General features: G+C 46.4%; 1 protein-coding gene across 1 annotated transcript in view; it reads left to right on the top strand.

Annotated features, from left to right (window-relative positions):
* LOC119375169 (uncharacterized) overlaps positions 1–15,882 on the top strand; it is an 86,961-nt gene that overhangs the window by 29,049 nt on the left and 42,030 nt on the right. Inside the window, exons 4-8 of the mRNA XM_049411188.1 lie at positions 1,613–1,744; positions 3,412–3,637; positions 5,041–5,250; positions 6,403–6,501; positions 13,601–13,787. Of these exons, the coding sequence (XP_049267145.1) occupies positions 1,613–1,744; positions 3,412–3,637; positions 5,041–5,250; positions 6,403–6,501; positions 13,601–13,787 (854 nt within the window). The remainder of the gene's footprint in view (positions 1–1,612; positions 1,745–3,411; positions 3,638–5,040; positions 5,251–6,402; positions 6,502–13,600; positions 13,788–15,882) is intronic.

A 15,882-nucleotide genomic window follows, 5' to 3' on the forward strand; every position in this document is an offset into this window, starting at 1 on the left:
CTCCTTCGTCTTTGCAAACATCCCACTACGACCCATCACCGATCCGTCACTTCACCGATCATAAAGCCGTTATAATGAAGGGGGGACGGAAGCCACGTCTAGCTACCACTTACGATTATTAAAATTTCTTGTATGAATATATACAGTGTTTGTCACGTCTTTCATGATGTACTGGGCTATCGCGTTGATTACTGCTGGGCGAAACCACTGAAGATTTCACGCTGTAACCATGATTGCTTCAGGAGCTTCGCCCAAGCTCTTCATCATTCATCCGTGGATATGCTGTGAATTTTTGTTAACGGAATCGCGTAGAAAATGTAGATATTTGTCGCTTTTTGTGGAAATGTTTGAGCGTACGTTCAGTACGGTCCACTGTTAAAGGGAACACTCCAATAGCACCTTTCATTTTAATGGCCCTCTAACAGCAAGTGGACAGGGAAACATTCTTCATGCACTGCGCAAGTCTGTCAAGAAGATGCAGAACTATCAACCACCAGTAGTTTTATGCAAAGGTAAGCCACTATGTGTTTGCAAGAGGGCGAAATCCAAACATGCCCTGCACGCAAGTGTTCCCTTTAACAGTGGACCCGTCTGTACAACTGCGTTCGATATAAACTTATTCAAGCGCTTAGATACAGCTCCTATATATATATATATATATATATATATATATATATATATATATATATATATATATCTATATATATATATATATATATCTGCTACTGAAGTAATTATTTTCCCGATACATTAATTAATAAAGGTAATCAAGCGCGGGGCCCTGCGCGCACACGTACGGTGATATTAAATTATATTACTCAAACCTGTAAAGTCTTTGCAGCAACTATGGTGTTATTGCGTACGGCGTAAATAGCCAACCTGGAGAACTCGCTGTCCAGGACTGGCCGAAATAAGACGAATGGTCTTATTGCGATAGCAATTACGTTGATGCTCCGGGCGCATTTCGCCATCGCCGTCGTCGTAAGGTTCCGCATAAAGTTCATGGGCGAATAACATCCACCCCGCACGTCATATGGCATAGTATGTACTATGTGAAAGCGTGCGAATGCAGCTGGCGATAGCAGCTCTAGCGTAAACAAAAAAAGAAAAAATACGCAACAGCCATCTTCCGTCGCGCAAAAGGCCCTTGGGAGGTGCCGGAGAGGATGGTGGGCTGCGTGTTTCCGGAAGGAATTGTGTCCGTTGAGCTTCCGGGCGCGGTCGCTCGCGCCCTATCTCGACAGGTGCGTGCTATGTTCTTATTGCTTAGTTCGCGTTGAAGCGATAAACAGCACGAAAGCCGCTTCGCTCGCTGCAAAGATCGCGTTCCCTTACGCCAGCGTTTTGTTGAGTTTCGACAGGTCAAGTGGTGAAGGTGTTAGCTCCTAGCCCTACTTCGTATAACGTTCTACTTTGTTGCGATCGCATTCATTGCTTCGCCCTTGCGGAGAAACTGCGATTTTCTTTAATTGGCTGTGAAGTGTCATTTATGGAAGACAGTGCACTGGAACCCATTATTGTATCCTGCTGTCATGACACAGCCGGACAAAACAAATTATTCGTAACTATATGACAATGAGTTCTCCATTAGCATCGTCTTCTAACTTTTCAGGGCGACCGTGGTGAAAAAGTACGACGCATATCCCGAGTACCTGTTTTCCGATGACATCGCGATACGCAAAGCCTACGAGACCGTCCAGGTGATTCGGCACGCACCTCGTTCTACGGTGGCCTCCTCCTCAATGTCAGTTCCACTCGCAACAAACGCTGCCAACAATAATATCGCAGCGAGTTCTCCGACGGTTAACCTCGACGAACCGTCTCACACGGCGACTTCGGCCTTGTTGAAGGTAACGCGTTCACAATTTTTTCGCAATGTTGAGGTTTTGGCATTCGCCGTTTCTTTGTTCTATGAAGGCGAAAGCCTCCGATGTCTCATGAAAGGGGAAAAGTGACCATCGGCGGCGTCAGCGTCATTACGAAGTGGTGAAAAAATGTCGTGACGTCATCATGACGGCACAGATCGCCAAAATTTGTGACGTCATCATGGCTTCACTGTGACGTCACCACATGACATCCTCGATTGGTCAAGGGTGGCCCGATATCGGAGGCGCAGCAAAACCACGTTAGGTGCAAAAAGCTTTCGGGTGTGTGTGTTGGGGGGGGGGGGGGGGGGCGAAAGGGGCATCAATACAATCGAGTGAGAAGAAAAGATGAAAATGGCTTTCGCCTTCAAGTCGTCTTAGGCGAATGCATAAGGAACCGTGGAAATATTAAGTAGAGATGTGAGCATGTACTTGTTGTTGGGCCCGTCACGTTTCTTCAGAAGTGTGTGGGTACAGTCGGCGTCAGAAGTTTAGAGCCCACTCAGTCTCAGGAAACTTTGAATTTCTCAGTAATTTGTGACTGAATTCGTTCTAACTGCACAGTACATGTTGTTAACGCGTTTTAAAACAGGCCTTAAATCTAAATTCAAGGCAAGAATATTCAGCTTTTTCTTTTCTCTACGTGTGTCTGCATGCATGTCCCAGGATGGGACGGACAACCGCAATAAAATGCTCGCGCACTTGCACAATCCATAAGCAGTGGCAGTCTCGTGTCACACGTTATGCCCAATGAATCTAGGCAGAATCACGATGCCTGGGGTTATAAGACCCCCCACTAAATATGCCTCAGTCAGGGTGAGCCACATCGCTGGGCCATCTGGTATTTTAGGCTTACTGTGTACGGCTCCCTATGGGGAATGAAAGAACGTTGAGCATGGGCTGTCGCTGGGGCGAACGTTTCGACAAGTGGCTTTTTCTTCTTGCAGGCAAAGTATGTTCTTGCCTTGAAGAAGACAAGGCCACTCGTCGAAACGTTGACTCCAGCGACAGCTCCTCTTCGAGGATTTTTCATTTCTTGAAGTTTCCATCTTCTCCTGAACTCTTGTCTTGTTTGGATTACCCATCCGTGGGAGACATACTAACATTAACGGTACGCTGGAGTTGTTGGCCTGGCCCATTGCCATGGCATGTCACATCAGGTTCTCGGTGACAGGTATGGCACACTCCGTGACCACATGAACACGTAATAGTAGTTGTGCAAGGACAACGTACGGTCACAGACACACGCATGCACTAGAGTACAATACGGTTCAAGGAACGAGACATGTACCATGCAACTCGTGATTGTGCCTGGCGGAGAATGTAGCAGTTGGGGCAGCAAGCGAGTATGACGTGTTTGTCACATCGAGCTTCACATGATTCCATATGCCTACTGCAGCTAGAACTACTGACAATGAACCACAGCGCAACTACCGATACAAGGACGACAAGAAGGACGAACAAGGCGCTGTGGTAGCCCTCGTCTCTGTGGTGCCCTGCGGTTCATCTTGTATCACCAACTCGCCCACATTTTCGTGTTGCTAAGAAATGCCGCACTGCTGAAGCTTTACGACCGCGGCGGTAATCGCGTTCTCTCGGTGTTTTCTCAGGCGTCAAGTGTCCAGCAGCAGCTCGCAATGACTACCGAGCTCCAGCCGAACGGTTCGCTCGAGCTGGTGCCCGTCAGGGCGCTAACGGAAGCATCTCGCCATTCGGGCGTTGAAGTGGTCGACCTGGTAGCCGACCACGTCACACGCGCAACTGCAAGACAGGTGAGCGCTAAGTACTGCAACCACATGTTATGGACAAGCACGGAAGTGCACCCAATCCATGGGCAAAATTTTGTAGAATAACTGGGTCGAATTCTTACGCTAAAAAGTATCGTCGCGACACTGATGGGAGTGTATGCGGACCCGGAATGTAATAGTCCCCTTACCGGCTTCTGTTCTTATTTACTGTTAAGTAAATTCATGTTCTCCGTTTTGCAGGCACGGCACACATTTTCAGAGCAGCTCAGCAAATATACTTGTCCTGCAATCGAATATATATATATATATATATATATATATATATATATATATATATATATATATATATATATATATATATATATATATATATATATATATATATTTATTTATTTATTTATTTATTTATTTATTGCTTTTCACCACTTTCAAAGTACGTCGAGAAATCTCTCATGTGACACCCAGCAAACGCAATAAGTCTAGAAGACCTGCAGAAGTTCGTACTAATTCTGGATGGAGCAAAGCCACGTCCTTTGGCTATAGGACCTAGGCATTACGATTCCAAGCCGGGATCCATGCCAGCGCCGTAGTGATCGCTCTAAAGACTTCACCCTCCGGTATCCATGTTCTTAAGCGGTAAATCGTCTCGTGGCTCCATATTATGCATTCGGGCTTTTGAAGCCTCTTAATCGTCTGTTCGAATTCCTTATTACAGTACCACACAATTTCTTGAGCGTACGCAAAATCCAAGATCTTTCGGCCAATCTTGAACCATTTATAGAGGTACGTGAGGGACCCGTGTTCTGAGCTGGTCTTTTACAACGAAGCTATATAACTAAGCCATTCGTAACTCTACGAACAGTTACCTACTTAAGTACAAACTATCGTCATCATGAAATATGCCTTTACCTTGAACATCTTTTTTTTTTAGAATAGCGGCCGTGGCCACCCAGGCTAAGCTCAAACGGCAGTTGGCGAACTGGGTGAATTAGTTCACGTAAGTGTGGCCCTGAGAGTCACAAGAAATACAATCACATCGTAACTCCGTCAGTGGTTATCTAGTCAACAATTACCTATGCAACAGAAAACCCCAAGCAAGTATATGTCGCAGGAATTGGGCAAACTTCACCGCTCACCCGTGACCCACTAAAAATAAACAGAAAAAGGGAAATGAAAAAACAAATTATTTTATTATTAAATAAATAAATGAACAAATAAGTACGTAAATAACCAACGCGCTGAACTGCTGGCCCATGCAAATTCAATAAATAAATAAATAATTGAATAAATAAATAAATAAATAAATAAATAAATAAAACATGACTAACAAATAAATAAATCTATCTGTTACACAGCTTCGCTAGTCATCCAGCCTTCCACCTTCACATAGTGGAATGGCTCGTAAATTTCACTCGCTTGCTCGCCAGGGCTCGGCCAGTGACACCTACAAGGAGTGCGGAGTGACCAGGGGCTGCTTCGGCCTCACGGGCGCGTGCATTCAAACACGGGACTGCACCGTGCTGCTGTCCTATGCGGTGGCACCGAAGGGCGAAGGCTTGGACTTTGAGCTGACAGGAGGTGCTGCCGTCAAGAACAACATGTGGATCGCCGCTGGAATCACGAACACGCCTAGCATGGTATACATATTCATTACTGGCGTTAACTCTTTGAAATTACAGCGCGCAGCGAACGAGAGAGATTGACGACACGAGAGCCGACTCCCAGCTCGGTGCGTTATTGCACTGACATGAATATACAGGCTGTATCGCGTAACTAGAACCAAATAATAAAACTGAATGAAACCAACGATATTTGGCTTGCCTTCATGAGGTGGTCGTTAAGCTACTTTAATTTATATTGCTCCTAATTAGTTGATTAAATAATATCAATTATGCAAAATTTTTCATGTTCACCTTAGGGCCAAGTGCATTTCGTTGCGTTTTAGAGGGCAGTCCAAAACGACCGATTCAATTTTTTGTGGCAACGCACATGCTGCGTGTTGATTCTTTTTTTTCGGCGCTTAAAGAAAGCCCGCGAAATATGAAAACAAAACGAGGTGCCTGAGCTCAAGCACTACCGCATTGCAGCGCTTTCAACCGTGCTTCGCGCGCGGACCATCAACCTATCGCTTATCATGGACGACGATGCTTCCTTGCCGTTTGACACCGTCAAAAAATGCTGATGCGCTATGAACTGGATGCCTGGAGCCGCGGCCGCTCATTTCGCCATGGTCCGCGCTCATGGCTCGGTAACATGGTATTATGTAATAAGCGAACACAATATTGCGAGCCTTTGTACACGGGGCTGGCTAAATTGTCACGGAAACAGACTCTGAGAGCGCCACACTTCCATGTTACACGGTCTTGGCTTGTCCTCAACTCGTAACGCCCGTGTTCTCAAACAAGCCTCGGCGCGAAGGTCGTCCTTCACTTGACCGAGTTGAGCACAGCACCGCTGCTCGACTGAAAATGACGCCACGCTTCTCAAGAATCGCTGCAGATTATCGCTGATATGCAGTGACTGGTTCTGTCTAGAGACGGCGCTCTCATCGACTTTCTCACGTCAAGGTGGAGCGTTGAGTGAAGGGACGTTCTAGAATGCGGGGGTTCTCGATGGCTGTTTCTGCAACCCGTCAGTAGCTACACTGTTTGCAGTCTTCTTTACTCAGAAAAGGCAGTGTTTGAAGTTAAAACATGGTTGCGCCTTGGCACTTATTATATTACTATGGAAGAGATGTAAGGACCGAGCAGCTCATGACCACAGCGACGGTTCTGTTGTTGTCGCCCCAGGGCACGGCCACCGTCATCGACTGCTTCCTCTACGACGGCAAGCCAGGCATGCAGGAGTCGTGGAACACGGACACCATGCAGAACGTGGTCCAGACACCGGTGATATTTCCAAAGATTCCGCTTAAAAGTGCCGTAGCTCATGGACCATCGAAGAACTAAAAAACGCCAGGCCTGCGCTGAAACCGCAGCACAGTCACAGCGAAAGCTGGAAGAGCGGCGTTTCTAGAGCCGCTGTAAGCTCTCTTGAGGCTACAATAAGGGTACACTAGAAAGGTACCCACTACGCCATAAATCACAATTTTTGTGAAGTTGGGAAGCACCTACTAAGCCATTATTCGTCATTCTGCGGAGAAGCGAGGCACCAGCTACACGTCTGTAAGGCATTATGTGCACTTTGTTGACGCGACGACTGATGACGATGAAGAATTATGGCTCAACCCTTTGTCATGGGTTGAAAGTTTTAAACGGCCCACCAGTTAATTATGTAATTTGCATTGGGTGACGCCCGGTCGCTATTTCCCTCTCCCGTCATGCTGTATAACATACGTTGACGTGGGAGACAGACGGGGGGGGGGGGGCGAAGAACTTTACTGAGACGCCGAGTAAATGGATCATGCGCTTATGGGCTTCCTTGGCAACCAATACAAGTGCACTTGCGAGGAACCCACTACGCTATAAATCATTGTCATTTTTGAGAAGTAGGGCAGCAGGCACTGGGCCATTTTTCGTCATTCTACGGAGAGCCGTAATACCTGCTTAACGCATGTAAGGCATTATGCGCACTTTGTTGATGCTGTGCCTGATGACGACGAAGAATTATGGCAGATCCCTTTGTAATGGGTTGGAAGCATTCAACAAGCTACTCGTTGCGCACTTCGCAACGTGTGACGCCTGGTTACTGAATTCGCGTTGTGCGACGCTTGGTGCTTATTTTACTCTTCTACGACGCTATATTGCATATGCTAATGTGGTTCCTTCCCGACATGAAGCCTGTATAGCACCTTTTTGCAAAGCAGTTTCAAGCACCGGTATGGCTCAGAGGTTGAATACTGGGCTTCCACGCAGAGGGCCCAGGTTCGGACCTCGTTCCATCCCTCAATTTTTTTCTTATTTCGTTTTTTTTTTCTTATTTCGAGCGATACTGGTTACGGACACCGGCGGCGGCGGCGGACAACTACGGCGCCAAAAACGGCCGGTGAAATGATCTCATAACAGCTTTCGCTGTAAAAACCATAGGCGCGGTATAGGTTGCTTTCAGTGTTGTGTGAAACATTCACCAATATAATTTTCACTAGAACCATAGCAGAACTCGATTACAATCAACCGAATTAAAAGTGCCGCAGCTTACGGCCCATCGAAGAACTAAAAAGTCATAGGCGCGTTATAGGTTGCTTTCAGTGTTGTGTGAAACATTCACATATATAATTTTCACTAGAACCATAGGAGAACTCGATTACAATCAACCGAAGGATTATACGAAGCCTACAGTCAACCGAAAGATTAAAGACGGTCATGCGCGGCCCGAGGCCCGCGTGTTTGAGACCCCTGTTTTAAGAATTGAGTCCGTGTCATTATTCAAGCGCCTGAAACATCTGTCGATCGCAACCAACTTTTTTGTGCTGCTTTCATAAAATTCTAACTTGCATTTGTTGGTTAAATATACGCGGAAGCAGCGGAGGAGCAGCAGCCGTATTGGAATTTTTTCACAAGTATCTGCAAAGATTGATCCTTTTAGCCCGATTCTCCTCAAGGAATTCGGCAAAAAATACTGACCAAGAAAGGCTTTAGGTGAGCGAGACAATCTCTCCGCACTTATTCACTCCAATCTACACAATATTCAGGCCATTAAATTTCATGACAAGGAGTGAGGGCTAGTAAAGAATGTCTACGCAATCCACGGCGCACAGACAGGACATTGTATGCGCAACGTATTGACCAGACAATGCACAGACAGGATAGGACATCTTCAACGAAGGTGAAACTGACCATTTTCACTCTCGTTTTCTAAAGGTGTATGATGATGTGTGATTGTTGACCTAGATGAAAAGTGAGAAAGCTATTACAACAAAAGACAAAAAAGCACAAATAAATATGACATAACATAACAAAAATAAGCGAGTAAGGAAAAAAATGAACAAAAGAAGCAAGGAATAAGTATATAAAGAAAAGAACGACACAGCTGCTTTAAAATTTCTGAAAAATGAAACACTGTTTTAATTCAATCTGAGTCCAGTGATTGGGTTGCCTTGCCAACTTTTTATTTAGGTTGCTCTCAAGCGCAATATCTTTATACATTATTTCTTTTACACTATCGACTGTAACACGTGTGGCAGAAAAAAACGCAGAGGTTTATAAATGCACTGGAGAAAAAAATAATAATTACAGCGCAGCGAGCGATTAAAGAAAAAGAAATGTTCGGCGTTTCAGTAAAAGGCACGAAGACAGCGGTGTGGTTGTAGTGTAAACAGATGCACATCTGATAATCTAGTTGACATTAAGAGTAATGAATGAGTGAATGTGACCTTTATTGAAATAAAGAAGACGACTCTTGGTCGCTGTTGGGGATAAGGTGGGAAAGGGGATAAGGGGATTAAAGGTTGATGAGCATATTCATGTCATGCCTTCGCACGAGTCAGTCGACCTCTCCTACACCACATGCCACTCCGACTACCGTATAATGCGAGGGTTTTTTGGGCTTCATGTATTAAGTTACGTAAAGCTGTCATGTCGGCGTGCAGCAGATGTTGAATGTGTCGTCTGCCTTTTGAGAAAGCTGCGCATGTCCAAATGAGCTGTTCTGAATCTGCTCGGCACAGCGTCTGACAGTGTGTGAATCGCGTAGAAGTATTTCCGCTCGAAGGCCGGGTAGCTTGCTGCCATTTGTCTAGTATGTGTGATATGTATGCAGAGTTGGCCATATCTCTGTTTAAAAAAAAAAAATTCTTGTTGACGAGTACACCCACCGTTGTCATTTCGCATGCGCGTTGGTGTAGCTTCCAATACCCGTTTTTTTGCTGTCTGCTGTCATTTTAGTGCGAATGTAATGCATCAGTGCTCTGCTTGTAGAGCCTTCTGCCCAGATATTAAGATAGGGATTTTGGTCCTCCGGGTGTAGAGAACTACTGAGGTGTGGGCGATTGTATATGTGGTCAAATCCACCCGCTTGAGCGGCGACCACATGAGCGGCTACGTTTCCCCCGTCCGTGCCAGTGTGCTCCGGTATCCAGAGAATTTCAACATTTGTCCCGATGTCTTGAATTTCTTTTAGCTTTCTTCTCTATATAGTGTCGCTGGCTACAGCATCTTCAGTCGTTGGCGCCGTTAGTTCAGTTACCGCTTCGTACGAATCTGTGAGGATGCGATAGTGAAAATCTGTGAGGATGCCACAATCACCTGCCCATCAAGTTTCATGCATAGCATTTCAAATGTAACTTCACATTGATCATTGTTACAACGCAACTGATTGTATATTTGGCCACCCCTTATGTAATACCCTTTCGGGGGTCTTTATGCAACCAAAAATGAAATGAAATGATAGTGAATTTTTTTTTACTATTGATGCCCAGAGCAATTTTTTCCTCTTAGTGTAATCGACCGAAAGTCTATTAAATTAAGAGACAAACATTGATCTGGAAAGTCCATGTTACACGTAGGGCGGATAACTGGCCGTCTGTTAGGAGTTACGGAACGGGTGCCAAGGGAACAGGAATGGCAAACGGAAGGAAGAAAGATTTAGGCAACGTCATCAAACTATGCAGCCGTAGCTGACAATCTTCCAGCACGTACAAGACATGCGTAACTGAAATATGCGATAGGCATTCGTTTTGCAGCGGACTAAACAGTGGGCTCATTATATCGGCTGCCGCTTGTTCTGCATCGTATTGACTGAAATGTGTGTCTGTTTTTCGACAACACGCTTTTAGACCACTCGCGCACATAATATCGACCCCCCGTCGGCGCGTGCCCCGCTGATGCTGCGTGTTTAGCTGGCGGGCCACTGACGGCAGAGCAATGACGCGTGAGCACTGCCGGCATTGCTAGCACGTCAGAAAAAGAACAGCAATCGAACGTTACTTCAAATAGGGCGACGTAATAACGACAGACGTGGCGCTGTGCTGTCTTTGCTGTGCCTGAAGCGTTCTTCGATTCCTTTGTAATTATGTGCCAACCAGCCCAGTCCAACCTACTTATGCCAGAGAAAACAAGCTTATTGTCATCGCTTCAGTTCTTTCCGCCAGTTCCTATAGTCCCAGAAAAAAGAACGAAGTGGTATAGGCACTTGTGGTCAATTCGAATCCTGGTATATACACCTGCGAAGATTTTAACCCTTTGAGACGCTATGTACAAAATTGTGTAGACTACTTGTTTTTCTTATTTTTATCAACTTGGGGCTAAGAAAGAGTCAGATATATCGAGCTTTGGATGAATTAAACCTCCTGCGTAATAAATTTGTCTTCATTTGACTTCATTTTGCAGTTTACTGTTGCATATGATCACTTTGCTGAAGGCACTACCACGTTCGACGAGTCGTTCGACGTGCCGCTTCCCGCGACTCCATGTGAAGAGTATAATTTTTCTTTGCTCAAGATGGGCATAACAAAAAATGAACTCGCGCTATATTTCTATCCTGAAATTTCATTCTATTTATTCCAAAACAGAGCATCAATGACTTCAGGACAAATAGATATGTAATTACAACTTAATCAGGATTAGTTACTATAACACACCTAAAGTAACATATTATGACATTATATTTGTTGCAATAGAATATCGAGTGCCTTGAAATAACGTTGTATCGATATGACACAAAGAGAGTTCTTTGTAGGTGGCGTCTGAAAGGGTCAAGTTTTATTTCAGTATTACCGTTCTGAGATAAGGAAGCGCTTCCGTTGGAAACATGCCACCAGTGTTTGCAACCATGGAGCGGAGATTGATGCTAATGAGGAATAACATGTCTTATTTACCTTCGGGAAATTGAAAGCGAGCGCTAAAAGCCATATCAGCCTTTGAGAGGTCGTGCAATTGAGCATGTTGCTACGGGTCCATAATGAAGATTCAGTACGCGGAAAACACACAGATAAATAGACAAGACAGGACGAAGTTCTGGCTTCTAACAAAAAGCTTTAATAGCAAAGAACGTTTCTTGTACAGTAAAAGCTCGTTAATTTGACACCCGCTAAAGTAGAAAAATCGGATAATTCAGACATATTTTCTGGTCCCGGCAAGCATATGTATTGTTTAATGACATCAAACGCTCGTTAATTCGGTAATATTTGGCCGCAACCCTGTTAATTCGGACGATCCTCGAAGAGCGGCATGCACGAAGCGCCGAAAAACGTGCGCCGCAAAGGACCGGAAACAGCATTCGCGAACAAGCGAATTGGCCGCGGGCCAATACCTTCGTTTTCAATCCGGGCAATGCGCATGCAAGTTACAGAACGCATACGTGTTGGAAGTTGTTGAAAATAAAGAGCTTCAGCCGCGGTCCACATGCTGGCATAAAACTCGCTTGCTACATGATCATCGACCAACGATCAGTTGCCGGCCATTCTTTTCCGGAGAAAAAATTATCGTCACGTGCGCGTGGTGGTGTTGGTGGCGGCGGTACGTAATAAGGGATTGCTCAGAGCACGTTTCGGCTTAAGACACCGCGGTCTTGATCCGCTGTCACATTTGAAACGAAGTCAACATTGAGAAAAATTTCTGCTTTTACAGTGTTCATATCCAAAATGAGTACACGATTTACGTATTCACCGAGAAAATGAAAATGCATTGATGTAACAGACACTTGTTTAATGTTTTCTTGATACTTTCGATCATTCGGCATTCGGTTATTTCGGACATCTTTTCCCGTCCCTTGAAATCCGAATTAGCGAGCTTTTACTGTATATGGCCTCCTAGCCCATGCATGCGCATGGACTAGCCACAAAGTGTACAATCATGCAGAGGCATTAAGAACCAGAGTAGGCTCTGCCACCTCGATGCCAGCGTTGCCGCCTTTGCCTCAAGAAGGCAAGTCCTTTTCTTCAAAGTTCCTGGGATGAAGTGTTGATGCAAGAATCTCCAGCAGTGGTAAGTTTCTCGGCCTCGATAACTTCTGCCGTAGCCTTCTTATGGCTTCTGCCGATGGTGACACATTGTTTGGAAGTCAGCACTTCGTCCTGTCTTGTCTATTTGCCTGTGCCTTTTCCGTGTGCTGAAGTTTCATTACGAATTAGCCTTTGAGTCTAAAAGAAAATGCAAGTACCCGTGGAAATCCGGGAAGACAAGTTCCAGCTCTCGGTGCACGCGAAGAACAGACCTGAAGGCTGAAGAGCGTGCATGGCCGTACAATCGCGCTCAATATGACATGCAACGTGGGAGCGCGCGGCCTCACGAGCTCAAAGAATGCGCATGGCTTCAACTTGCCCTTATTTCATTAAATAAACACCGTTCTCGCGCTTGGCGATGATCCCCATTACAGAAAATATCATTTGGTTGTGGCAATAGGTGGCCTTGAAGCCATGCGCAATCACTGATTTCGTGAGGTCACGCGCTCCCGTGTTGCAAGTCAAATTGAGCGCGACTGTACCTTTTGAGGTGCCGTATGTCAAAGGCGACCACATCCGGCAGGACATGCTGAGAAGATGCTCTGTGTCATGATTCGATTCTGTCGAACGGAAATGGTTGCCTTTTATTAAGACGGAAGCCCTAGATGCGTCATCAAACGCGAAAAGTTACCGTCGGCGTGAGCAGCGGTGTCAACACGAACGATGCAAAAAGTAACGGGATCGAAGATTAAGGCTTGATGTCGTCATCACATGACACCGTCGCTGGGTCAAATGTGGGCCAATCGCGGTGGCAGTGCACCACGTGAGGTGCAGAAAGGTCCAGGGGGGAGGGGAGGGGGAGGGGAGGGGTGGTCGCGCGAATCAATACAATCGACAGACAAGATAAAGATGGCTTTCGCCTTGGGGTCCTCTTAGGCGAATGTATAAGGGACCGCTGACTTTTGCGACCCAATTTCGGTATATAGAACGTGAATTCTTAGTGGATTTCTTTACAAATTCACTGTTATGTCAACCTTACAATTTTTCACGAAGACAGCCCTATATCCACACTGTACAAAACAAGGATTTTACACTCTGTGAAATTATATTGAAGTTATATCCTGTTTTTTTGTATAACCTGGGGTTTTGGTCATGCTTCCTGTATACAGACGTCAGCGGGCATCACTTTCGGTGCCCGCGGAGTGGTGAACGGCCTGCTTCGTTGCGCTTGGAACCGCAAGAACGTGACCGTCGCTCAAGGCAAGACCTTCGACATCGGCAAAGAGAAGTACTATCTCCTGCTGGCCTCTGGGCCATTCTTGGTGGATCCAGCCACCGGGAAGCCCACGAGCCAAGGTGCGTAGACAAAACCAAGATGACTCCACACACACACACACACACACACACACACACACACACACACACACACACACACACACACACACACACACACACACAAACACACACACACACACACACACACACGCACACACACGCGCACACACGCACACACACGCACACACACACACACACACACGCACACACACACGCGCGCGCAAGCACACACGCGCGCAAGCACACACGCGCGCAAGCACACACGCGCAAGCACACACACGCGCAAGCACACGCGCAAGCACACACACGCAAGCACACACACGCAAGCACACACACGCATGCACGCACACACACACACACACACACACACGCACACGCACACACGCACACACACACACACACACACACACAGAAACAAAAATCAACTCGTGTCAGTTATTTACCAGTGAGAATGGAATAACGGTGACTCGACGACATTCCGTCGATGTGGAAACGCCCCAAGTGGCTCAACCCGCTAGCTCGTATGAACGAAACTATTGAAACACTCACAGAGTCCCTTATACGTTCACCCAAGACGACTCAAATGCGAAAACAATCTTCTTTTTCTTCTCACTCGGTGTATTGATCCTGCCCCGCCACGTATTGAAAGCGTTCTGCTCCTAACGTGGTCTTGCACTGCCTCCGTGATCGGCCCACCTTTGACCAAGCTACGATGTCATGTGTGGCGTCATCATGCGACGTTACGTCACAGTGACATCATGATCATGTCCTGGTGACGTCCCAAGTTTTTGCGATCTGCGATGTCATGATGATACCGTACGGTGACGACATCACGTGATCATAATTTTTTGCATCACTAGTGTTGTCCCCGATGCTGCGGGACGCCAACGGTTGATTTTCGCGTTTGATGAGGCATCTAATGCTTTCGCCTTAATAAACCATTAGCATGGTGGAAAGCGCCCGAAAGCGTGTGAACTCATTTGCCTGCACGAGAAATCTACACTCTTCGACTACACGCCGTGACAAGGGAGCCGACGCGTTGCACCACAAGACAACACACTGACGCCGCTCGGCGCCGTCGGCGCTGTAGGCGCGAACGCTCCGTGAACTTGGACCCAGCCAGCGCCGCTGGCGGTGGCGGCACGAAATACTCACTTTTAGCCACTTCGTTCGTTTTTAGTCACTTCGTGCGCCGCGCTGATGTATTGCTGAAGCTCTTTCACCGGCGTTGACCTTGATCGAGCTTGAAGGTCAGATTTACGGAACGAGGGAGGCGTAGAGAAGCTTCCTCGCTAGATCTGCGTAATTTATTTTCTAAGAAGCGTGCATTTGAACTCGCGTATTTTATAAATAGGAAGCTTCATAAGTATCATGCGAGCATTGTGTTGAACGAAAAGCCGCTCTGATTGGCGCGACTGACACGACGCATGAACTGAGCGTTCACTACGTTTATGCTGCGTTCACGCGCAAATATGACGCGAACGCGCGAGCTGCGTGGTCACTTCGTCCTTGCGGCGTTCGCGTGATACAAAGTGCGCAATACAAAGTAGCCACACTAGATGGCTTTCTCTTTCGAGTCGCCGTGCAGTCGTTTTCCAGTGCGACTGCAGCGCCAGAATTCACAGCCTAGCGGATAAAAGAAGGCAATCAGGATATCGCGCTTGTAGGCTACACCCTGTTATCTCCGCTTGCGCAGTCGGAAACGCACAAAATTGAGCGAAACCACTTGATCGCCCACGATAGTGATGCGAGACAGGAAAGAACGGGTGGGCGAGTGCACGGCAGAGCAGGGTGGAAGACAATTCACAACTGACATTTCTCGTATATGGACCAACCGAGAGTATGTGCCCATATGATGTCATCTGAATCCCCGTTCTGGCATCACAAAGTGTGCCAAAAAGACGCGAAACGCCAAAAAAAATAACGTGCTCGATTTTGTATTTCCAGAGGGTGTTTGGGGCCCTGCAAGACATGGACACAGGAGAGTAGTCAAGACACCAAAAGCGCCGCTAACAAGTGAAAAATCGTACAGCGGTGGAAAATAACGTAGACACAAATAGTTATCTGGGCATTCCCATGCAAGGGGTGATACCTATCAATCAGGTGCGCGTGGGGG

Source organism: Rhipicephalus sanguineus, chromosome 11 (assembly GCF_013339695.2).
Source record: "Rhipicephalus sanguineus isolate Rsan-2018 chromosome 11, BIME_Rsan_1.4, whole genome shotgun sequence".
Taxonomy (NCBI): Eukaryota; Metazoa; Arthropoda; class Arachnida; order Ixodida; family Ixodidae; genus Rhipicephalus; species Rhipicephalus sanguineus.